At 51.8% G+C, this 27,034-nt stretch overlaps 2 protein-coding genes across 2 annotated transcripts in view; one reads left to right on the top strand and one right to left on the bottom strand.

The window, feature by feature from the left end:
* The window catches only part of LOC141178681 (uncharacterized), a 37,230-nt gene extending 35,069 nt beyond the window's left edge, over positions 1-2,161 (top strand). The window contains exon 11 of the mRNA XM_073660568.1: positions 723-2,161. Within this exon, the coding sequence (XP_073516669.1) occupies positions 723-1,828 (1,106 nt within the window). The 3' untranslated portion in view covers positions 1,829-2,161. The remainder of the gene's footprint in view (positions 1-722) is intronic.
* The window catches only part of LOC141178587 (uncharacterized), a 648,943-nt gene that overhangs the window by 69,259 nt on the left and 552,650 nt on the right, over positions 1-27,034 (bottom strand). The gene's annotated exons all lie outside the window — the stretch shown is intronic.

Here is a 27,034-nt window from a genome sequence, read left to right as displayed (position 1 = left end):
TAGTGTCCAGATTGTGTTCCAGGAGACACACACCATCAATTAAGTGGGTTCTTCTCACTATAGTAATGCCAAATACAAGAGTGGGGACTTGTTTTTTGTGAGATGAGTAGAAGTTTTTATTGATATTAGTTTTGCCTACATAACATTGTTTTGTGGCTTTTTATTCCATATTTGGGAGGCAGAATGAACACCATGCTCTACTGGTTCATGCTATGAGGTTTTCTATTAGACTGTGAACTGTCATTGTCTTGGTGAATAATGACGGCTAACATAGGGCAAAATTAAAAAAAATCACAGAAAAAGATACAGCCTTACTAACACCAATAATCGTACCAATTCATGGAGGGGGTGGTTGCCTAGTATTAAAGATGCACACAGATGAAGCTTGCATAGGACGCCAGTCACACAGGTAGGTTTGATGCACAGTGTCTGGCTTAGGATACTGATGATGTCCATACTGGGTAGGAAGGCTGCCCAGCACTATATAAGTGCACCCCACATGGACAGACACCCCAGTACACCCAACCAACACTAAAATGCTAATGCATTTGTTATCTGATTTGGTGTTGGTAAGGCTGATTTTTCTGTGATATGTTTTCTTGGTAAATAATGATACTTTTACATAAAGTACATTTTTACGTAGAGTTTAAGTAGAAATATTCAACAATATAAATTTTAAGGATATGTTATTCATAAATAATAATTGGTTTTATTTTTGGCAGATGACTGTACCAGGAGATCAGAGGGACAGCTGACATCTTCAATTTTTAAATCAGATGATCTTGAGATCACACAAGATACAACTGAAGTGAATGATATTTCTCCAGATTTACAATCATCCCTTCACAGCAAAGATCTGTCATCTGATCATTTGAAACAGGTCCTGTCTTCTGATTCATTATCGACTACTAAGGAAAATCAAAGTCACAAAATAAGCAATAAAAAAGAAATTGATCCTAAAACAAAGAAGCCATTTTCATGTTCAGAAAGTGGAAAATGTTTTACAGAGAAATCAAGTTTAATCAGACATCAGAGAACTCACACAGCGGAGAAGCCTTTTTCCTGTTCAGAATGTGGAAAGTGTTTTAGCCGGAAATCGTGTTTGGTTAAGCACAAGAGATCTCACACAGGGGAGAAGCCTTTTTCCTGTTCAGAATGTGAGAAATGTTTTAACCAGAAATCAGATTTGGTTAATCACCAGAGAACTCACACAGGGGAGAAGCCTTTTTGCTGTTCAGAATGTGGGAAATGTTTTAAAGATAAATCAGATTTGTTTAAGCACCAGAGAACTCACACAGGGGAGAAACCTTTTTCCTGTTCAGAATGTGGAAAATGTTGTAGCTGGAAATCAGATTTGGTTAAGCACCAGAGAACTCACACAGGGGAGAAGCCTTTTTCCTGTTCAGAATGTGGAAAATGTTTTAGCCGGAAAACAGAATTGGTTGAGCACCAGAGAACTCACACAGGGGAGAAGCCTTTTTTCTGTTCAGAATGTGGAAAATATTTTAGCTGGAAATCAGGTTTTGTTACGCACAAAAGAATTCACACAGGGGAGAAGCCTTATTCCTGTTCAGAATGTGGAAAATGTTTTACCCGGAAAACGGAATTGGTTGAGCACCAGAGAACTCACACAGGGGAGAAGCCTTTTTCCTGTTCAGAATGTGGGAAATGTTTTAGCCGGAAATCAAGTTTGGTTAATCACCAGAGAAGTCACACAGGGGAGAAGCCTTTTTGCTGTTCAGAATGTAGGAAATGTTTTGTGAAGAAATCATCACTTCTTAGTCACCAGAGAACTCACACAGACGAGAAGCCATTTTCATGTTCTTAATATGGGAAAAGTTTTACACGGAAATCAACTCTTAACAAACTTCAGAGAAGTCATACAGGGGAGAAGCCTTTTTCATTTTTAACCGAATATTGTATCTTCATAAAGGGGTTGTCCGCTACTAGGACAACTCCTTCTCATTCCTCATGTTTGGCCTTGTTAAAATAAAAACACTCATACGCACTTCCTGTTCTGGCGCCGTTCCATTGGTGTCACAACTTGCGTTTCTGTAAGGCTGTTACATCACACAATCCTGCTGCCAATCAACGCCACCTTCAGACGTATTGTACATCAACAGGAAGGACATGGCCTGGACATATCACCAAGAGAATGCACACACTGAAAGCACTCTCTTCAGACGGTGTTCTTGGCGGAATAATAAGCAATTTACAGCCTCAAACATGACTTTCGATATGGGAAAGAAAGAAGAGATCAGAGGTTAATCTGAGGTCCTCCACCTCTGTCAGCATGTCTGGTATGCAGAGTTTCTTATGGAAGGTCTTATCTTCCTGCTCCGGAGCTATTACTGCCTCACGTCAGCATGGAAAAAGAAGCAGTCTTAACCCTCATGATGCCAGACAGCTCCAGCCTGTAAGTGACCAAATTAAGACAAGTCGTCATTACTTAAACAAACTAAAATATTTTGCGGAGGACCTTATCACTGGAGGTGACTTTAATTTTGTCTTGGATCCTTCTTTAGACGCGTCCCTGAGCTGGAGTCACCAATCTAAAACACAAACAAAAGCTTTGCTAATTGTGCTTTGGTCTCAACCGGTCGATGTATGGAAGATACTACATCCAGACGTAAAGGATTATACCTATTATTCTCCTTTACATATTATGCATAGCCATATAGTCCTTTTCTTAATTAGCTGTCACTTGCCTACATGGCAACCTACATCTCAGGTAGGAACTGCTGTTTGGTCAGATCATGCTCCTGTATATTGTAACTAGCTATTGAACCCATTCTACGCCCGGGTGGCGAGCATTTTTATTGGTATATGATCTCCCATGCTGGTATGTGCTGCCCCCCTCCTGGGATTTCTGCTGCCCCCATCCTGTCCCCACCATCCTATCCTGGTATGCATGGCACCCCTCATCCCCAATCCTGGTATGCATGGCACCCCTCATCCCCAATCCTGGTATGCATGGCACCCCTCATCCCCAATTCTGGTATGCATGGCACCCCTCATCCCCAATCCTGGTATGCATGGCACCCCTCATCCCCAATCCTGGTATGCATGGCACCCCTCATCCCCAATCCTGGTATGCATGGCACCCCTCATCCCCAATCCTGGTATGCATGGCACCCCTCATCCCCAATCCTGGTATGCATGGCACCCCTCATCCCCAATCCTGGTATGCATGGCACCCCTCATCCCCAATCCTGGTATGCATGGCACCCCTCATTCCAAATCTGGCATGTATGGCCTCCTCATCCCAGAAACCTGGTATGCATGGCACCCAATCCCTCATTCTGGTATGCAATGCACGCCTCATCCCCAATCCTGGTATATATGGCTCCCTCATCCCTATCCTGGTATGCATGGCACCCCATCCCCTATCCTGGTACGTATGGCACCACTCATCCCTATTCTGGTATGCATGGTACCCCTCATTCCTATTCTGCTATGCATGGTACCCCTCATCCTGGTATGAATGGTACCCCGCATTCCTATCCTCGTATGTATGGTACCCCTCATCCCTATCCTGGTATGCATGGTACCCCTCATCCCTATCCTGGTATGCATGACACCTCATCCCTCATCCTGGTATACATGGCACCTCTCATCCCAATTCTGCTATGTATGGCCTCCTCATCCCAGAAACTTGGTATGCATGGCACCCAATCCCTCATCCTGGTATGCATGGCACGCCTCATCCCCAATCATGGTATATATGGCGCCCTCATCCCTATCCTGGTATGCATGGCACCCCATCCCCTATCCTGGTATGCATGGCACCCCTCATCCCTATACTGGTATGCATGGCACCCCTCATCCCTATACTGGTATGCATGGTACCCCTCATCCTTATTCTAGTATGCATGGTACCCTTCATCCTGGTATGCATGGTACCCCGCATTCCTATCCTGGTATGTATGGTACCCCTCATCCCTATCCTGGTATTCATGGTACCCCGCATTCCTATCCTGGTCTACATGGTACCCCGCATTCCTATCCTGGTATGTAGGGTACCCTTGGTCCCTATCCGGTATGTATGGTACCCCTCATCCCTATTCTGATATGCATGGCACCCCACACCCCCCAATACTGGTATGCATGGTCCCCTCACCCACTAATCCTTGTATGCATGGCACTCCTCATCCCTATACTGGTATGTATGGCACCCCTCACCCCCCCAATCCTGGTATGTGTGGTACCCCTCATCCTGGTATGCATGGCACCCCATTCCTCATCCTGGTATACATGGTACCCCTCATCCCCCAATCCTGGTATGCATGGTACCCCTCATCCCCCAATCCTGGTATGCTTGGTTCCCCTCATCCCCCAATCCTGATATGTGTGGCCACCTCACCCCCCTGGAAGAGTGTGATCGCTCTTGTACTATCTGTATTTGGGATACAACTTCAGTTGGAACCTAAAATCTGTATCCTAGGACTCCTGGGAGAGGACGTAGATCCAGACTCCCATATGGCAATAGCTAGCTCAGGAATATTATTCCAAGCCAGAAAGTTGTTGGCACTACATTGGATAGACAATTCTCCCCCAACGATAACAGAACTAAAATCCAGGAAAAATAACACTCTATGCTTGGAAAGTGGATCTTATATTAAAGGAACGCTCTCAAGAAATCCATACAAATATGGGAACAATGGTTAAATACACCAGGTATTGCTTCAAAGAACCTTCACAAATACTATACTGGATCGTTTGTCCATTTCCTTATAGTAAACCAGGAATTTATATCCTTATACCCAAGGTGTCAGCAAATAATAATTGTCTCAGTCCACACAATTGTCCCTTCTTAGATATATTCTTTTTCTTTTGCTGTCTCAATAGGGAAAAAAATAAGCAGTCATGAAGTATTCAGATATTTATGTGCAAATTACTGTTCCAAACCATTGTACTATAGAGCGATATTGGGATTTATATCATTGTAAACCGGTTGTCGTATTGTTTACTGTTTTTTCTCTTTATTTTTTTTTGGCACAAAGTTTATTTAAAAAAAACAAATGTTGGTAATTCTTTGTTTTGTTAAATAAAAATGATCTGATTGAAAAAAAAGAAAGGAGCGAAGGTCTTTACTAGATCAAACGTATACAAAATGCCAAGATCGCATGTGAAGGTACTCGTACGAATTCACAAATAAATGTGGTCGCTCATTGGCAAGGAGGTTACATCCACACGTGTAAAGGACATACGTATCCAAAATAAAAGGGGCCCCCGGACAAGAAATTCATAACCCCACTGACCTAGCTAAAGCATTTAGTTGCTTTTATAGTTCGCTATATAATATTCATGGACAATACCACGACATACCACCTAATATTCTTGAAACTAAAAATGACAAATATATTATGGACACTGCCGTTCCTTCCTTACAGACCCCTGAGCAGGAGATACTAGACAAAGCTTTCACTGAACAACGGACAGGACAGGCCATTAAATCATTCCCTATCGGGAAGAGCCCTGGGCCAGATGGATTCAATAATAGATTTTATAAGATGTTTGCACCTCTGTTATTACCATTTTTAGCCAAAGTGTTCGATAATATCTCAGAAGACTCCCCCTTTTGCCCCCAATCACTTAAGGCTCAAATAACGGTTTTATCAAAGCCTGGAAAAGGACCAAATACCTGCCCTAATATTCATCCAATATCATTAAATAATGTAGACGTCAAAATATTCTCTAAAGTAATTACAACACGGCTCTCCCACAATCTACCCTCAATTGTCAGCAACGATCAGGTTGGCTTCATTAAGGGCAGAGAAGCTAGTGATAATAAAAATAAAACATTAATTTCACATGCAAAAAAACAGGGGCTCCCAATGTGCCTGTTTCTGCCTACGCTAAAAAAGCGTTTGACACAGTGCATTGGACTTTCTTGAAGAGCATCCTACCACAAATTAGGTTGGACTCTTTCTTGTTATCTAAAATTCTATCCTTCTACACTGATCCTAAAGCGATAGGGTAAATGGCCTTCTATATGACACATTTTCTATTAAAAAGGGGACGAGACAAGAGTGTCCCTTATCACCTCTCTTATACACATTGGTGATGGAACATTTAGCGGTAGCATTACACACAAATCCAGATATTAGTGGAGTTACTATAGACTCACATCACTATAAACTAGCTCTACATGCAGACGACCTGTTGCTCTATGTTTCAAACCCAATGATCTCATTTCCCTCTATAATAAAGGAATTCGAATAGCTCGGCAATGAAAGCAATTTTAAAGTCAACTACTCTAAAACAGAAGCCATGAACATAACTTTTAACCCTGAACTAACACAATAACTAATTTCTAACTTTCCCTTTAAGTGGCAGAAAGACACAATTAAGTACCTGGGTATACAAATTCTGGGGAACTTGGATGATCTGTATCATTTAAATTATATCCCCCATCCTTGAACAAATGGTTCAAAATCAAATGAATTATAACTTGAAACCCTTGTCCTGGTTTGGTCGTATTAGTGTGATCAAAATGGACATTTTACCAGATCTTCTTTATATATTTCAGACCGTTACGGTCTGCGTTCCTCAGACCTTTTTCTCCCGTCTCAACAATTCTAAGAGCAAGTTTGTATGGGGAACATCGAGGCCTAGGATATGTGTTACAATATTGTGAAGAAACAGGAGGGAGGGTTAGGGAGCTGCAACGCTGAATCCAAACAGGGTGAAGATAGTCCACTGAAGGGCGCCGGTCCGGCTGGTGAGCACAGACATATGAAGAAAAGGAGAAAATCAGCACTCCAACAGGTAAAATATGAGAAAAATGTATTGGATCATTTAAAAAAAAAACAAAAAATGTAAAATTCTTATGTGTTTCTGGCGCTAGGGTTGTGCCCATAGTTATAGCAGATGAGAAAAGGACAATGAAGTCATATATATACAAGCACAATGGAGTCACATGACACGAAATGAGAAATCAATTAGACATGCAAAAGGTGTGAAGAAAATCCCGGCCACAGTTCACATTGAAGGCAACGAGATCAAATACAGACAAGATGATCATTGCAAGCGTCACACAACAAGCCAGAAATGCAAAACACCATGATGGTGAAAAATAAGATAGAATTAGACCTCATGCTCTTATTCATGCCTATCCGTATCCCCCTCTGTATATAAACTGTTTATTGCAGGAAATCTGTGTGAAGACCACCAGTGTTAGCTGCCAGGGGATTATCCCATATAGGAACACAACACCGGGATTAAGTGTACAGGTGTGAGATCACAGGGTCCGAACATCACAAATGCCATCAACTATAGCACCGGAAGTTGGGAGGATATACTGATTATAGAGGGACAGGAACATGTATACTGTACATGAGATAGATGCTAGATTCAGTATAGAGCATCGCAATAACAATGTCCAATAAACAGAGAAAACGCATCAATGTCTAAATTGTGAATAGAAATATTGTTCTTATCGATCTGACACACGTAAAAATATAATATAAAATAATATGCACAATAACCAATATGGAGAAACTATAAACCTATAACAATGAACATATAAAGGGGAAAATAAATATGCAAATCAAAATTGATTATATAGTAGCAGATTTACAAGGAAATCCACCCGCATCTGATCTGGTGCAAAGTATAATATCCTGGCAAAGGATCATAGAGCCGCAGATATAACGAGCATTATCTGTCATATCAACGGGAGGCAAATAGATGCATCATTGTAAAACAGACGAGAACAAGTACAGAACACTGGTGAGATTACTGTGGAGCATTGTAATGGCGAATCAGATTACTGTGGAGCATTGTAATGGCGAATCAGATTACTGTGGAGCATTGTAATGGCGAATCAGATTACTGTGGAGCATTGTAATGGCGAATCAGATTACTGTGGAGCATTGTAATGGCGAATCAGATTACTGTGGAGCATTGTAATGGCGAATCAGATTACTGTGGAGCATTGTAATGGCGAATCAGATTAGATGGAGCGTACAAATCCATGATATCCAGGAGCTGAATGTATAACAGATCAATGGCAATGGGAGACGTCTGCATAGAGCAGGGGTCTCAAACTCGGCTGGGTATATGGGCCGCACATGGAAAAAATTTGAATTTGGGGGGCCGCATTCTTTGTTCAATGTGACATTTTTAGTGATACCATTTTTTTTTGTATACACCTTTTGAACATTTTTTCCGTGTTTATTTTTTTATAGCTTGGGTCGTTATGGATGTGGCGATAATAAACGTGCACTTTTTTGTGTTTACTTTAGTTTACATATAAAACAGCATTTTTAGTGCCCAATATTTTTTCATGCTTTATTTTTATTTTTTTGATTTTTACAATTTTGTTTCCCCCAATTGGCCACATTCAGTAATATTGTCTTACAATTAGCATCATATAGTAATAATGGCAAACATCTTGTAGTAATGTGCCCCATCCAGGTCCCCATCTTGTGGCTATGTGCCCCATCCAGGTCCCCATCCTGTGGCTATGTGCCCCATCCAGGTCCCCATCCTGTGGCTATGTGCCCCATCCAGGTCCCCATCTTGTGGCTATGTGCCCCATCCAGGTCCCCATCCTGTGGCTATGTGCCCCATCCAGGTCCCCATCTTGTGGCTATGTGCCCCATCCAGGTCCCCATCCTGTGGCTATGTGCCCCATCCAGGTCCCCATCCTGTGGCTATGTGCCCCATCCAGGTCCCCATCCTGTGGCTATGTGCCCCATCCAGGTCCCCATCCTGTGACTATGTGCCCCATCCAGGTCCCCATCCTGTGGCTATGTGCCCCATCCAGGTCCCCATCCTGTGGCTATGTGCCCCATCCAGGTCCCCATCTTGTGGCTATGTGCCCCATCCAGGTCCCCATCCTGTGGCTATGTGCCCCATCCAGGTCCCCATCCTGTGGCTATGTGCCCCATCCAGGTCTCCATCTTGTGGTTATGTGCCCCATGCAGGTCCCCATCCTGTGGTTATGTGCCCCATGCAGGTCCCCATCCTGTGGCTATGTGCCCCATCCAGGTCCCCATCCTGTGGCTATGTGTCCCATCCAGGTCCCCATCCTGTGGCTATGTGCCCCATCCAGGTCCCCATCTTGTGGCTATGTGCCCCATCCAGGTCCCCATCTTGTGGCTATGTGCCCCATCCAGGTCCCCATCCTGTGGCTATGTGCCCCATCCAGGTCCCCATCTTGTGGCTATGTGCCCCATTCAGGTCCCCTCTTGTGGCTATGTGCCCCATCCAGGTCCCCTCTTGTGGCTATGTGCCCCATTCAGGTCCCCTCTTGTGGCTATGTGCCCCCTGTTCTTCACACACATAAAATAGAAAAAAAAAAAGATGATTCTCACCTGTCCTCCGTTCCCTCGGCGTCCTTCCTGCAGATGTGGCCCGCAGGCACCACAGAGTCCGACCCCTTGACGATCCCGACCTGGTCCAGGAGGAGCCGCCGACAGCAGCGCTGCATTGCCGCACAGAGACTGTCTCCCAGCACTGCATTTCCAATGCCAGCCGCCGGCCAATCAGAGGCCAGCAGCTGATAGCTGCGTATGGCAATGACGTCATACTCGCTGCGCCGACACGCAGATATCAGCTGCTGGCCTCTGATTGGCCAGCGGCTGGCATTGGAAATGCAGTGCTGGGAAACAGTCTCTGTGCAGCAATGCAGCGCTGCTGTCGGCGGCTCCTCCTGGACCTGGTCGGGATCATCAAGGGGTCTGTGCCTGCGGGCCGCATAAAGCAGCCTAAGGGGCCGCGTGTTTGAGACCCCTGGCATAGAGTCTGATGGAAAACCTGATCGTGAGGCTATAGATGGAGCAAGCATTTCTATCTGTATCAACGAAAAACAGGTAATTACATTATAATAAAACTGACAAAAACAAATATCTGATGCAGAACTGAATCGTGAAGCTGTGGATGTAGCGGGAATTTCTATCTGTATCAAGGAAAAACAAATCATTGAATTATATTGCGAAAAAAACTGATAAGAATAAATATATGAGTAATGGATAAATAAGCTGCAGAACATTGCAATGGAAATACTCCGTCATTGCTGCAAAATCTTTAAGATATTTGCATCATTTCTGTGCGTTCTGCGAAGATGAATCAGCGATGATAGCGCAATATACAGAAAGGCAAATAAGTACACCGGCAAATAATAACCGGAAAAACACAAAATAAATTCAGAAAACCTGGAATGTCACCATATAGATGTCTGCTGGGAATAAACCAGTATGAATTTCATCAATAGATGTAAAACCGGTCATTGCGGAAATTCATTACCCGAAGGGTATTTAGTATTTACACGTCAGATCCAGAAGGCTTCACGCATATTAAGGTGTTTCTGTCTGTTTCCACCCCTTACCGGATAATTAACTTTTTCAAGACCAAAGAAAGAACAATGTGTGAGATCAGTATTCTGTATGGACACAAAATGTTTTGTTCCCCCGGAGTATGTGCTATTAGAACTGTTGATATTGGAAATCTGCTCCGGTGCTCTCTATGAATCCTACCAATTTGTATAAAACAATGTTGTCCACTATTCTGGAGGAAGGCATTTATTTGTCGGTGTTTAATAACAAAATTCAGCGCTGGCTGTTACCTGATTATCCCATTTTACCCATTTTTTATGGTCTCCCCAAAACACACAAGGGTATCTCCCCTCCCACACCCTTCGCCCTATTATCTCGGGTATGGGTTTATTGAATGAGAATTTAAGCCAATGGCTGGTGAACATTTGTATCCTCTGGTTATTCAAACACCAAGCCATGTGAAAGATACTACGTCTGTCCTGAGGGTTTTTGACAGGTTCGTGTGGCAGGAAGAATATAGGTTTGTCACCAGCAATGTTGTCAACCTGTATTCCTCCATCCCTCACGCATTGGCCATCATTGCCGTTCAACACCAATTAAATAAATATAGTGGATATTCTGTGAATTTAAAAAGGTTCATTATAACATAAAATATTTGTTGTCCCACAACAATTTTATGTTTGATTCTAAATATTATTTACAAGTACTGGGAGCCCCCATGGGCACCAAATTCTCACCATCTTTGGCTATTCTGTACATGTCGTGGTGGGAAGAAATCTACATTTTTTCTGATGATAATCCATTTTTGAGCACATTTTTGGGTTTGGTAGATATGTTGATGATGTACTTTTGGTATGGAGAGGTGACCCCCAGTTAGTGTCACAATTTGTTTTGTATTTGAATTCCTATTCCTTAAATTTAAAATTCACTGTCAGCGAACCTTTGATTTCCACTCCATTTCTGGATATTTTCCTGACAGGGATAGTAACATCTCATAAAGTGGACACCACACTCTATAGAAAACCTTTGTCAGGCAACACATTACTGTTGTCTTCCAATTCTCAACTTACTCTATACAGTTAGCAGGTACGACTTAGTATAGGTTGAGGGAAGCACTCCGATGCCCGTTCAGCGAATGTGACCCGTGCTACACAAAATACGTAACTTCCAACATAAGTGCTGATCCATCCTCCGTGGATTCTTTTATGCCTAAGGGGAGACCTGCCCACACACCCCCTGTGATGACATCACGGGGGCTGGTCTCCAGCCTTCATATTTTTATTAGATATCTGTTTTTTGCGATAACTTATCTTGGGTTGATCGTCGAGGCTTGAAAGTGATACCATATTTTCCGTTTTTGATTTTACCTTTCTCCAGAGACCACAGACGGTATAGCTGCCGTCTGCTATTTTGTTACTTTTGCTCCACAGCTCCCCGGAGGGGCTTACAGCAACATGAAAATATCCATATGGTTCCTTAGCTGACCCTGCCACCCAAAATATAGGCCCCATTATTATCGGACATATGGAACTTTAATTATTCCATATTGGATTCGGCCGTCTGCAGGCCTTTGTTACATTCCCTTTGAAGCACTGGGAATACAACCTCCTCAGTTAGCTGTAAATCTATCACAAGCCTGTGTTAATTGGGTTTGGTAGCAGCTTTTGGGCCAGCATTTGCTTGCAAGGCCCTTCTCATGTGTGTGTTGATTTGCACAGAGGCCACTGGCCAAAGTGTCAGCTCTTCTCCTGTGGACAATTACTATAGGGGAGGAGGGAAGAGGAGTCTGAGAGAGACTTCTTAATATCTATGACAGGGGAGAAGAAAAGATTTTCAATATTTCCATGACAATCTGTTTTTCATTGATACAGATAGAAATGCTTGCAATACCTATAGCCTCATGATAAAGTTTTGCATCAGACTCTATGCAGACGTATCCCATTGCAATTGATCTGTTATACATCCAACTCCTGGATGGCATGGATTTGTATGCTCCATCTAATCTGATTCGCCATTACAATGCTCCACAGTAATCTCACCAGTGTTTTGTACTTGTTCTCGTCTGTTTTACAATGATGCATCTATTTGCCTCCCATTGATATGACAGATAATGCTCGGTATATCTGCGGCTCTATGATCCTTTGCCAGGATATTATGCTTTGCACCAGATCAGATGCGGGTGTTTTTCCTAACATCGGTGGTTTTCACACAAATTTCCTGCAATAAACAGTTTATATACAGGGTGGGATACAAATATGCATGAACAAGAGTATGAGGTTTAATTATATGTTCCTTGTATGTAGTATTATTTGGTCACTATCTGGTGGTAATGTGTGGTCTGGTCATGGTGTGGTGGTATTTGTTCCTTGTATGTGGTGTTGTTCGGTCACTATGTGGTAGTAATATGTAGTCCGGCCATGGTGTGGTGGTATTTGTTCCTTGTATGTAGTATTATTCGGTCACTATGTGGTGATAATATGTGGTCTAGTCATGATGTGTCGGTATTCTTTGTATGTGGTGTTATTCGGTCACTATGTGGTGGTAATATGTAGTCCAGCCATGGTGTAACAGTATTTGTCCCTTGTATGTGATATTATTTTAAAAAATGTATGTAACACATTCCCTTTAAGAAAAATATACCTAAATAGAGTACTGGATATTTTAAGAATGTTTAATAGGTTAGAGTAGGGCCCGGCCAGAAGAGTTTACCTTGTCGTGGCAGCTTACAAATTCTTTTGGCCAAAACAAAAGCTGCTGGCTATGTATGTGATCTGGTGTTCTATGGGAACTGTTGGGGTATGTGCTCATGGTCGTAGCCGCTGCGAGTTTGACACTGCAGCTTATGTAGCATCATACCTGCAGTGGCCAGGTGTTACAGCATAGTGGATGGGATTTCTAGAAATCCCATGTCCACTATGCGACTCTGTGCACCTGTGGATCACCCATGGAAACTGACATGTGGCGCATCTTTTAGACCTGCAGCATGTCAATTTCTCTTGCGGGTCCACATGTGGACTTTCTCCACAGATTAACATCTATGAGAAAACTCCGCATGTACAAAAAAAAAAATCGCGCCACTCAATTGCATAAATTGAGGGCAGAAGCTGCACGGCTATCCCGCAGCTTCGGGATACCCTTAATGTGTGATTGATAAGGATGTGGTGCAGAAGTGGAGTTTTTCCAAGAGTGGGCGGTGTGACTGTGGAAGGTTTGAGGAATGGAGATGGGGCTGGGGTGGAGCCTGGGCGGAGTCTCAAGGGTGCCCGAAATTTTTTTGCCAGTATGGGGCCTGAAATTCCTGGTGGCAGTCCTGCACATATACATACACTCATATACTAATCTTTTATGATATAGGGGTCTTCTGGAGAGGGCTGCAGAACCCACTGTGGAGGAGAGGACACAGCAGACAGGAATGATATCAGCTTCCTGCCCCTACGTGCTGTCCGATGCTGTGGACTCTCCTCCCCCACCCTCTACTCTTTGAGGAAATGCTGCTGGGAAAGGAACAGCAGGAGACAGAAGACCCCCTGTAAGTCCCTGCAGGAGGACAGACACAGCAGACAATGAGCGCTCTCATCAGTCTGATGGGGAATCGTTCATTGGCCAGCGGCCTCTCTCCTGCATGACGTGTCCCCTTTTTCAATGCTCGCACTCTGCCCAGGGTATCAAAAATCATTACGGGTGGGAGTGGACGGGGTTAAGCAGCATCAGCCCTCAGTCAAGGGGCCCCATAGCAGCTGCGTGGTCTACTGCCTGAGCCGTACGCCCCTTCCTGCATGGGCCCCCCTCCACCTCTGGGCCCGGATGCAGCTGCATCGATGGTGTGTCCACCCCTGGCTGAACCCCTCGCTGCGGCTCTGAACAAATGTAATATTATTTACACACAAACGAGTGGTAAAGAAATCAGTGAGACACCTGTGGGATAAGAACGTAAGAACGCCCATTACACCCTCAGATGACTTCCCTCGTGGGTACAGTGTCCGAAATGGGGTCACTTTAGAGCAGGGGTCTGAAACTCGGCTGGGTATATGGGCCGCACATGGAAAAAATTTGAATTTGGGGGGCCGCATTCTTTGTTCAATGTGACATTTTTAGTGATACCATTTTTTTTTGTATACACCTTTTGAACATTTTTTCCGTGTTTATTTTTTAATGGCTTGGGTCGTTATGGATGTGGCGATAATAAACGTGCACTTTTTTGTGTTTACTTTAGTTTACATATAAAACAGCATTTTTAGTGCCCAATATTTTTTCATGCTTTATTTTTATTTTTTTGATTTTTACAATTTTGTTTCCCCCAATTGGCCACATTCAGTAATATTGTCTTACAATTAGCATCATATAGTAATAATGGCAAACATCTTGTAGTAATGTTCCCCATCCAAGTCCCCATCTTGTACTAATGTGCCCCATCCAGGTCCCCATCCTGTGGCTATGTGCCCCATCCAGGTCTCCATCTTGTGGCTATGTGCCCCATCCAGGTCTCCATCTTGTGGCTATGTACCCCATCCAGGTCCCCATCCTGTGGCTATTTGCCCCATCCAGATCCCCATCTTGTGGCTATGTACCCCATCCAGGTCCCCATCCTGTGGCTATTTGCCCCATCCAGATCCCCATCTTGTGGCTATTTGCCCCATCCAGGTCCCCATCTTGTGGCTATGTGCCCCATCCAGGTCCCCATCCTGTGGCAATGTTCCCGATCCAGGTCCCCATCTTGTGGCTATGTGCCCCATCCAGGTCCCCATCTTGTGGCAATGTTCCCCATCCTGGCCCCCATCTTGTACTAATGTGCCTCATCCAGGTCCCCATCTTGTGGCTATGTGCCCCATCCAGATCCCCATCTTGTGGCTATGTGCCCCATCCAGGTCCCCATCTTGTGGCTATGTGCCCCATCCAGATCCCCATCTTGTGGCTATGTGCCCCATCCAGATCCCCATCTTGTGGCTATGTGCCCCACCCAGGTCCCCATCTTGTGGCTATGTGCCCCATCCAGGTCCCCATCTTGTGGCTCTGTGCCCCATCCAGGTCCCCATCTTGTGGCTCTGTGCCCCATCCAGGTCCCCATCCTGTGGCTATGTGCCCCATCCAGGTCCCCATCTTGTGGCTATGTGCCCCATCCAGGTCCCCATCTTGTGGCTATGTGCCCCACCCAGGTCCCCATCTTGTGGCTATGTGCCCCATCCAGGTCCCCATCCTGTGGCTATGTGCCCCACCCAGGTCCCCATCTTGTGGCTATGTGCCCCATCCAGGTCCGCATCTTGTGGCTATGTGCCCCATCCAGGTCCCCATCCTGTGGCTATGTGCTCCATCCAGGTCCCCTCTTTTGGCTCTGTGCCCCATCCAGGTCCCCTCTTGTGGCTATGTGCCCCCTGTGCTGTTCTTCACACACATAAAATAGAAAAAAAAAGATGATTCTCACCTGTCCTCCGTTCCCTCGGCGGCCTTCCTGCAGATGTGGCCCGCAGGCACCACAGAGTCCGACCCCTTGACGATCCCGACTTGGTCCAGGAGGAGCCGCCGACAGCAGCGCTGCATTGCCGCACAGAGACTGTCTCCCAGCACTGCATTTCCAATGTCAGCCGCCGGCCAATCAGAGGCCAGCAGCTGATATCTGCGTATGGCAATGACGTCATACTCGCTGCGCCGACACGCAGATATCAGCTGCTGGCCTCTGATTGGCCAGTGGCTGGCATTGGAAATGCAGTGCTGGGAAACAGTCTCTGTGCGGCAATGCAGCACTGCTGTCGGCGGCTCCTCCTGGACCTGGTCGGGATCATCAAGGGGTCTGTGCCTGCGGGCCGCATAAAGCAACCTCAGGGGCCGCATGTTTGAGACCCCTGCTTTAGAGGGTCGTATGTTCTTCACACCTCGAGGGCTTTGCTTTTGGCCGCTCCGTACACCTCGTACACACCTGACTCCGCTCCGTACACACAGCTCCGTTCTGTACACCTCACACACACATGGATCCGCTCCGTACACACAGCTCCGCTCCGTACACCTCGTAAACACGCGGCTCTGCTCCCTACAACTCATACACGTGCGTCTCTGCTCGGGGAGTTCTCTACTCCGTACACCTCGTACACACGGCTCCGCTCCATACGCCTCATACACACAGTTCCGCTCCGTAAGCCTCGTACACGCGCGGCTCCGCTCCGTAAGCATCGTACACACGCGGCTCCGCTCCGTACACACGCGGCTCCGCTCCGTACACCTCGTACACACGCGGCTCCGCTCCGTACACCTCGTACACACACGGCTCTGCTCCGTACACACGCAGCTCCACTCCGTACACCTCGTACACACACACGGCTCCGCTGCGTACACCTCGTACACACGCGGCTCCGCTCCGTACACCTCGTACACACACGGCTCTGCTCCGTACACACGCGGCTCCACTCCGTACACCTCGTACACACACGGCTCCGCTGCGTACACCTCGTACACACACGGCTCTGCTCCGTACACACGCGGCTCCGCTCCATACACTTCGTACACACGCGGCTCTGCTCCGTACACCTCGTACACACGTGGCTCCGCTCCGTACACCTCGTACACACACGGCTCTGCTCCATACACATGCGGCTCCGCTCCGTACACCTCGTACACACGCGGCTCCGCTCCGTACACCTCATACACACGCGGCTCCGCTCCGTACACCTCGTACACACGCGGCTCCGCTCCGTACACCTCGTACTCACGCGGCTCCGCTCCGTACACCTCGTACACGCGCGGCTCCGCTCCGTACACCTCGTACATGCGCGGCTCCGCTAAGTACACCTCGTACACACACGGCTCTGCTCCGTACACACGCAGCTCCACTCCGTACACCTCGTACACACACACGGCTCCGCTGCGTACACCTCGTACACACGCGGCTCCGCTCCGTACACCTCGTACACACACGGCTCTGCTCCGTACACACGCGGCTCCACTCCGTACACCTCGTACACACACGGCTCCGCTGCGTACACCTCGTACACACACGGCTCTGCTCCGTACACACGCGGCTCCGCTCCATACACTTCGTACACACGCGGCTCTGCTCCGTACACCTCGTACACACGTGGCTCCGCTCCGTACACCTCGTACACACACGGCTCTGCTCCATACACATGCGGCTCCGCTCCGTACACCTCGTACACACGCGGCTCCGCTCCGTACACCTCATACACACGCGGCTCCGCTCCGTACACCTCGTACACACGCGGCTCCGCTCCGTACACCTCGTACTCACGCGGCTCCGCTCCGTACACCTCGTACACGCGCGGCTCCGCTCCGTACACCTCGTACATGCGCGGCTCCGCTAAGTACACCTCGTACACACACGGCTCCGCTAATTACACCTCGTACACACACGGCTCTGCTAAGTACACCTCGTACACACACGGCTCCGCTAAGTACACCTCGTACACACACAGATCCGCTAAGTACACCTCCTACACACGCGGCTCCGCTCCGTACACCTCGTACACACGCGGCTCCGCTAAGTACACCTCGTAGACACACAGCTCCGCTAAGTACACCTCATACACACGCGGCTCCGCTAAGTACACCTCGTACACACACAGCTCCGCTAAGTACACCTCATACACACGCGGTTCCGCTCCATACACCTCGTACACACGCTGCTCCACTCCGTACACCTCGTACACACGCGGCTCTGCTCCGTACACGCGCGCCTCCACTCCGTACACCTCGTACACACACGGCTCTGCTCTGTACACTTCGTACACACGTGGCTCCGCTCCGTACACCTCGTACACACGCGGCTCTGATCCGTACACACGCGGCTCCACTCCGTACACCTCGTACACACACGGCTCTGCTAAGTACACCTCGTACACACGCGGCTCCGCTCCGTACACCTCGTACACACGCGGCTCCGCACACCTCGTACACATGCGGCTCTGCTCCGTACACACGCGGCTCCGCTCTGTACACCACCTCGTACACACACGGCTCCGCTCCATACACCTCGTACACACGCGGCTCAGCTAAGTACACCTAGTACACACGCGGCTCCACTCCGTACACCTCGTACACACACGGCTCTGCTCCGTACACCTCGTACACACGTGGCTCCGCTCCGTACACCTCGTACACACACGGCTCTGCTCCATACACATGCGGCTCCGCTCCGTAAACCTCGTACACACGCGGCTCCGCTCCGTAAACCTCGTATACACGCGGCTCCGCTCCGTACACCTTGTACACACGCAGCTCTGCTCCGTACACACGCGGCTCTGCTCCGTACACACGCGGCTCTGCTCCGTACACACGCGGCTCCGCTCCCTACACCTCGTACACACACGGCTCTGCTCCGTACACCTCGTACACACGTGGCTCCGCTCCGTACACCTCGTACACACACGGCTCTGCTCCATACACACGCGGCTCCACTCCGTACACCTCGTACACACACGGCTCTGCTCCGTACACCTCGTACACACGTGGCTCCGCTCCGTACACCTCGTACACACACGGCTCTGCTCCATACACACGCAGCTCCGCTCCGTAAACCTCGTACACACGCGGCTCCGATCCGTAAACCTCGTACACACGCGGCTCCGCTCCGTAAACCTCGTACACACGCGGCTCCGCTCCGTACACCTTGTACACACGCGGCTCTGCTTCGTACACACGCGGCTCTGCTCCATACACACGCGGCTCCGCTCCCTACACCTCATACACACACGGCTCTGCTCCGTACACCTCGTACACACGTGGCTCCGCTCCGTACACCTCGTACACACACGGCTCTGCTCCATACACACGCGGCTTTGCTCCGTAAACCTCGTACACACGCGGCTCCGCTCCGTAAACCTCGTACACACGCGGCTCCGCTCCGTACACCTTGTACACATGCGGCTCTGCTCCGTACACACGCGGCTCTGCTCCGTACACAGGCGGCTCTGCTCCCTACACCTCGTACACGGGCGGCTCCGCTCCGTACACCTCGTACACGGGCGGCTCCGCTCCGTACACCTCGTACACGGGGGGCTCAGCTCCGTACACCCGCGGCTCCGCTCGGTACACCCCGTACACGCGCGGCTCCGCTCCGCACACCCCGTGCACGCGCGGCTCCGCTCCGTACACCTCGTACACGCGCGGCTCCGCTCCGTACACCTCGTACACGCGCGGTTCCGCTCCGTACACCTCGCACACGCGCGGCTTCGCTCCGTACACCTCGCACACGCGCGGCTCCGCTCCGTACACCTCGCACACGTGCGGCTCCGCTCCGTACACCTCGCACACGCGCGGCTCCGCTAAGTACACCTCGCACACGCGCGGCTCCGCTCCGTACACCTCGCACACGCGCGGCTCCGCTCCGTACACCTCGCACACGCGCGGCTCCGCTCCGTACACCTCTCACACGCGCGGCTCCGCTCCGTACACCTCGCACTCGCGCGGCTCCGCTCCGTAAACCTCGCACATGCGCGGCTCCGCTCCATACACCTCGCACACGCGCGGCTCCGCTCCGTACACCTCGCACACGCGCGGCTCCGCACACCTCGCACACGCGCGGCTCCGCACACCTCGCACACGCGGGCTCCGCTCCGTACACCTCGCACACGCGCGGCTCCGCTCCGTACACCTCGTACACGCGCGGCTCCGCTCCGTACACCTCGTACACGCGCGGCTCCGCTCCGTACACCTCGTACACTCGCGGCTCCGCTCCGTACCTCTCGTACACGCGCGGCTCCGCTCCGTACACCTCGTACACGCGCAGCTCCGCTCCGTACACCTCGTACACGCGCGTCTCCGCTCCGTACACCTCGTACACACGCGGCTCCGCTCCGTACACCTCGTACACACACAGCTCTGCTCCGTACACACGCGGCTCCGCTCCATACACTTCGTACACACGCGGCTCTGCTCCGTACACCTCGTACACACGTGGCTCCGCTCCGTACACCTCGTACACACACGGCTCTGCTACGTACACCTCATACACACGCGGCTCCGCTCCGTACACCTCGTACACGCGTGGCTCCGCTCCGTACACCTCGTACACGCGCGGCTCCGCTTCGCACACACGCGGCTCCACTCCGTACACCTTGTACACACACGGCTCTGCTCCGTACACTTCGTACACACGCGGCTCCGCTCCTTACACCTTGTACACACGCGGCTCTGCTCCTTACACCTCATACACACGCGGCTCTGCTCCGTACACACGCGGCTCTGCTCCGTACACACGCGGCTCCGCTCCGTACACCTCGTTCACACGCGGCTCCGCTCCGTACACCTCGTTCACAAGCGGCTCCGCTCCGCACACCTCGTACACACGCAGCTCTGCTCCGTACACACACGGCTCCGCTCCGTACACCTCGTACACACACGGCTCCGCTAAGTACACCTTTTACACACACGGCTCCGCTAAGTACACCTCGTACACACACGGTTCCGCTAAGTACACCTCGTACACACGCGGCTCTGCTCCGTACACCTCGTACACACGCGGCTCCGCTAAGTACACCTCGTACACACCCTGCTCCGCTCCGAACGCCTCGTACACACGCGGCTCCACTCCGTACACCTCGTACACACGCTGCTCCGCTCCATACACCTCGTACACACGCGGCTCTGCTCCGTACACACGCGGCTCCGCTCCGTACACCTCGTACACACACGGCTCCGCTCCATACACTTCGTACACACGTGGCTCCGCACACCTCGTACACACGGGGCTCCGCTCCGTACACCTCGCACACGCGCAGCTCCGCTCCGTACACCTCGCACACGAGCGGATCTGCTCCGTACACATCGTACACGCGTGGCTCCGCTCCGTACACCTCGCACATGCGCGGCTCCGCTCCTTACACCTCGTACACGCGCGGCTCCGCTCCGTACACCTCGTACACGCGCGGCTCCGCTCCGTACACCTCGTACACGCGCGGCTCCGCTCCGTACACCTCGTACACACGCGGATCCGCTGCGTACACCTCGTACACACAAGCGGCTCCGCTCCGTACACCTCGTACACACACGGCTCTGCTCCGTACACACGCGGCTCCGCTCCATACACTTCGTACACACGCGGCTCCGCTCCGTACACCTCGTACACACGCGGCTCCGCTCCGTAAACCTCGTACACACGCGGCTCTGCTCCGTACACACGCGGCTCCGCTCTGTACACCACCTCGTACACACACGGCTCCGCTCCATACACCTCGCACACACGCGGCTCCGCTAAGTACACCTCGTACACACGCGGCTCCGCTCCGTACAGCTCGTACACACACGGCTCTGCTCCGTAAACCTCGTACACACGTGGCTCTGCTCCGTACACCTTGTACACACGCGGCTCTGCTCCGTACACACGCGGCTCCGTTCCCTACACCTCGTACACACGCGGCTCCGCTCCGTACACCTCGAACACACACGGCTCTGCTCCGTACACCTCGTACACACGTGGCTCCGCTCCGTACACCTCGTACACACATGGCTCTGCTCCATACACACGCGGCTCCGCTCCGTAAACCTCGTACACACGCGGCTCCGCTCCGTAAACCTCGTACACACGCGGCTTCGCTCTGTAAACCTCGTACACACGCGGCTCCGCTCCGTACACCTTGTACACACGCGGCTCTGCTCCGTACACACGCGGCTCTGCTCCGTACACACGCGGCTCCGCTCCCTACACCTCGTACACACACGGCTCCGCTAAGTACACCTCGTACTCACGCGGCTCCGCTCCGTACACCTCTTTCACGCGCGGCTCCGCTCCGTACACCTCTTTCACGCGCGGCTCCGCTCCGTACACCTCGTACACGCGCGGCTCCGCTCCGTACACCTCGCACACGCGCGGCTCCGCTAAGTACACCTCGTACACACGCGGCTCTGCTAAGTACACCTCGTACACACAAGGCTCCGCTAATTACACCTCGTACACACACAGATCCGCTCAGTACACCTCGTACACACGCGGCTCCGCTCCGTACACCTCGTATACACGCGGCTCCTCTAAGTACACCTCGTACACACACAGCTCCGCTAAGTACACCTCGTACACACACAGCTCCGCTAAGTACACCTCATATACACGCGGCTCCGCTAAGTACACCTCGTACACACACAGCTCCGCTAAGTACACCTCATACACACGCGGTTCCGCTCCGTACACCTCGTACACACGCTGCTCCGCTCCGAACGCCTTGTACACACGCGGCTCCGCTCCGTACACCTCGTACACACGCGGCTCCGCTCCGTACACCTCATACACACGCGGCTCCGCTCTGTACACCACCTTGTACACATACGGCTCCGCTCCATACACCTCGTACACACACGGCTCAGCTAAGTACACCTCGTACACATGCGGCTCCACTCCGTACACCTCGTACACACACGGCTCTGCTCCGTACACCTCGTACACACGTGGCTCCGCTCCGTACACCTCGTACACACACGGCTCTGCTCCATACACACGCGGCTCTGCTCCGTACACCTCGTACACACGCGGCTCCGCTCCGTACACCTCATACACACATGGCTCTGCTCCATACACACGCGGCTCCGCTCCGTAAACCTTGTACACAGGCGGCTCCGCTCCGTACACCTTGTACACACGCGGCTCTGCTCCGTACACACGCGGCTCGGCTCCCTGCACCTCGTACACACACGGATCTGCTAAGTACACCTCGTACACACGCGGCTCCGCACCGTACACCTCGTACACACACGGCTCTGCTCCGTACACCTCGTACACACGTGGCTCCGCTCCATACACCACGTACACACACTGCTCTGCTCCATACACACGCGGCTCCGCTCCGTACACCTCGTACACACGCGGCTCCGCTCCGTACACCTCGTACACGCGCGGCTCCACTCCGTACACCTCGTACACGCGCGGCTCCGCTAAGTACACCTCGTACACACACGTCTCCGCTAAGTACACCTCGTATACACACGGCTCCGCTAAGTACACCTCGTACACACACGGCTCCGCTAAGTACACCTCGTACACACACAGCTCCGCTAAGTACACCTCCTACACACGCGGCTCCGCTCCGTACACCTCGTACACACGCGGCTCCGCTAAGTACACCTCGTAGACACACAGCTCCGCTAAGTACACCTCGTACACACGCGCGCTCCGCTAAGTACACCTCGTAGACACACAGCTCCGCTAAGTACACCTCATACACACGCGGCTCCGCTAAGTACACCTCGTACACACACAGCTCCGTTAAGTACACCTCATACACACGCGGTTCCGCTCCGTACACCTCGTACACACGCTGCTCCGCTCCGAACGCCTCGTACACACGCGGCTCCACTCCGTACACCTCGTACACACGCGGCTCCGCTCCGTACACCTCGTACACACGCGGCTGTGCTCCGTACACGCGCGGCTCCGCTCCGTACACCTCGTACACACACGGCTCCTCTCTGTACACTTCGTACACACGTGGCTCCGCTCCGTACACCTCGTACACACGCGGCTCCGCTCCGTACACCTTGTACACACGCGGCTCTGCTCCGTACACACGCGGCTCCGCTCCGTACACCTCGTACACACACGGCTCCGCTAAGTACACCTCGTACACAAGCGGCTCCGCTTCATACACACACGGCTCCGCTCCGTACACCTCGTACACACGCGGCTCCGCTCCGTACACCTCGTACACACGCTGCTCTGTTCCGTACACACGCGGCTCCGCTCTGTACACCACCTCGTACACACACGGCTCCGCTCCATACACCTCGTACACACGCGGCTCAGCTAAGTACACCTCGTACACACACGGCTCCACTCCGTACACCTCGTACACACACGGCTCTGCTCCGTACACCTCGTACACACGTGGCTCCGCTCCGTACACCTCGTACACACACGGCTCTGCTCCATACACACGCGGCTCCGCTCAGTAAAACTCGTACACACGCGGCTCCGCTCCGTAAACCTCGTACACACGCGGCTCCGCTCCTTACACCTTGTACACACGCGGCTCTGCTCCGTACACCTCGTACACACGTGGCTCCGCTCCGTACACCTCGTACACACACGGCTCTGCTCCATATACACGCGGCTCCGCTCCGTAAACCTCATACACACGCGGCTCTGCTCCGTACACACGCGGCTCTGCTCCGTACACACGCGGCTCCGCTCTGTACACCACCTCGTACACACACGGCTCCGCTCCATACACCTCGTACACGCGCGGCTCCGCTCCGTACACCTCGTACACGCGCGGCTCTGCTCCGTACACCTCGTACATGCGCTCCTCCGCTCCGTACACCTCGTACACGTGCGGCTCCGCTCCGTACACCTCGTACACGTGCGGCTCCGCTCCGTACACCTCGTACACGCGCGGCTCTGCTCTGTACACACGCGGCTCCGCTCTGTACACCACCTCGTACACACACGGCTCCGCTCCATACACCTCGTACACACGCTGCTCAGCTAAGTACACCTCGTACACACACGGCTCCGCTAAGTACACCTCGTACACACGCGGCTCCGCTTCGTACACCTCGTACGCACGCGGCTCCGCTAAGTACACCTCGTACACACGCTGCTCCGCTCCGAACGCCTCGTACACACGCGGCTCCACTCCGTACACCTCGTACACACGCGGCTCTGCTCCGTACACACGTGGCTCCGCTCCGTACACCTCGGACACACACGGCTCTGCTCCGTACACTTCGTACACACGTGGCTCCGCACACCTCGTACACACGCGGCTCCGCTCCGTACACCTTGTACACACGCGGCTCTGCTCCGTACACACGCGGCTCCGCTCCGTACACCTTGTACACACGCGGCTCTGCTCCGTACACACGCGGCTCCGCTAAGTACACCTCGTACACACGCGGCTCCGCTCCGTACAGCTCGTACACACACGGCTCTGCTCCGTAAACCTCGTACACACGTGGCTCTGCTCCGTACACCTTGTACACACGCGGCTCTGCTCCGTACACACGCGGCTCCGTTCCCTACACCTCGTACACACGCGGCTCCGCTCCGTACACCTCGAACACACACGGCTCTGCTCCGTACACCTCGTACACACGTGGCTCCGCTCCGTACACCTCGTACACACATGGCTCTGCTCCATACACACGCGGCTCCGCTCCGTAAACCTCGTACACACGCGGCTCCGCTCCGTAAACCTCGTACACACGCGGCTTCGCTCTGTAAACCTCGTACACACGCGGCTCCGCTCCGTACACCTTGTACACACGCGGCTCTGCTCCGTACACACGCGGCTCTGCTCCGTACACACGCGGCTCCGCTCCCTACACCTCGTACACACACGGCTCCGCTAAGTACACCTCGTACTCACGCGGCTCCGCTCCGTACACCTCTTTCACGCGCGGCTCCGCTCCGTACACCTCTTTCACGCGCGGCTCCGCTCCGTACACCTCGTACACGCGCGGCTCCGCTCCGTACACCTCGCACACGCGCGGCTCCGCTAAGTACACCTCGTACACACGCGGCTCTGCTAAGTACACCTCGTACACACAAGGCTCCGCTAATTACACCTCGTACACACACAGATCCGCTCAGTACACCTCGTACACACGCGGCTCCGCTCCGTACACCTCGTATACACGCGGCTCCTCTAAGTACACCTCGTACACACACAGCTCCGCTAAGTACACCTCGTACACACACAGCTCCGCTAAGTACACCTCATATACACGCGGCTCCGCTAAGTACACCTCGTACACACACAGCTCCGCTAAGTACACCTCATACACACGCGGTTCCGCTCCGTACACCTCGTACACACGCTGCTCCGCTCCGAACGCCTTGTACACACGCGGCTCCGCTCCGTACACCTCGTACAGACGCGGCTCCGCTCCGTACACCTCGTACACACGCGGCTCCGCTCCGTACACGCGCGCCTCCGCTCCGTACACCTCGTACACACACGGCTCTGCTCTGTACACTTCGTACACACGTGGCTCCGCTCCGTACACCTCGTACACACGCGGCTCCGCTCCGTACACCTTGTACACACTCGGCTCTGCTCTGTACACACGCGGCTCCGCTCAGTACACCTCGTACACACACGGCTCTGCTAAGTTCACCTCGTACACACGCGGCTCCGCTTCGTACACACGCGGCTCCGCTCCGTACACCTCATACACACGCGGCTCCGCTCTGTACACCACCTTGTACACATACGGCTCCGCTCCATACACCTCGTACACACACGGCTCAGCTAAGTACACCTCGTACACATGCGGCTCCACTCCGTACACCTCGTACACACACGGCTCTGCTCCGTACACCTCGTACACACGTGGCTCCGCTCCGTACACCTCGTACACACACGGCTCTGCTCCATACACACGCGGCTCTGCTCCGTACACCTCGTACACACGCGGCTCCGCTCCGTACACCTCATACACACATGGCTCTGCTCCATACACACGCGGCTCCGCTCCGTAAACCTTGTACACAGGCGGCTCCGCTCCGTACACCTTGTACACACGCGGCTCTGCTCCGTACACACGCGGCTCGGCTCCCTGCACCTCGTACACACACGGATCTGCTAAGTACACCTCGTACACACGCGGCTCCGCACCGTACACCTCGTACACACACGGCTCTGCTCCGTACACCTCGTACACACGTGGCTCCGCTCCATACACCACGTACACACACTGCTCTGCTCCATACACACGCGGCTCCGCTCCGTACACCTCGTACACACGCGGCTCCGCTCCGTACACCTCGTACACGCGCGGCTCCACTCCGTACACCTCGTACACGCGCGGCTCCGCTAAGT

Source organism: Phyllobates terribilis, unplaced genomic scaffold (assembly GCF_046119375.1).
Source record: "Phyllobates terribilis strain yellow unplaced genomic scaffold, ASM4611937v1 Scaffold_29__1_contigs__length_15306474, whole genome shotgun sequence".
Lineage (NCBI taxonomy): Eukaryota > Metazoa > Chordata > Amphibia > Anura > Dendrobatidae > Phyllobates > Phyllobates terribilis.
This window is presented reverse-complemented; position numbering and strand designations above follow the sequence as displayed.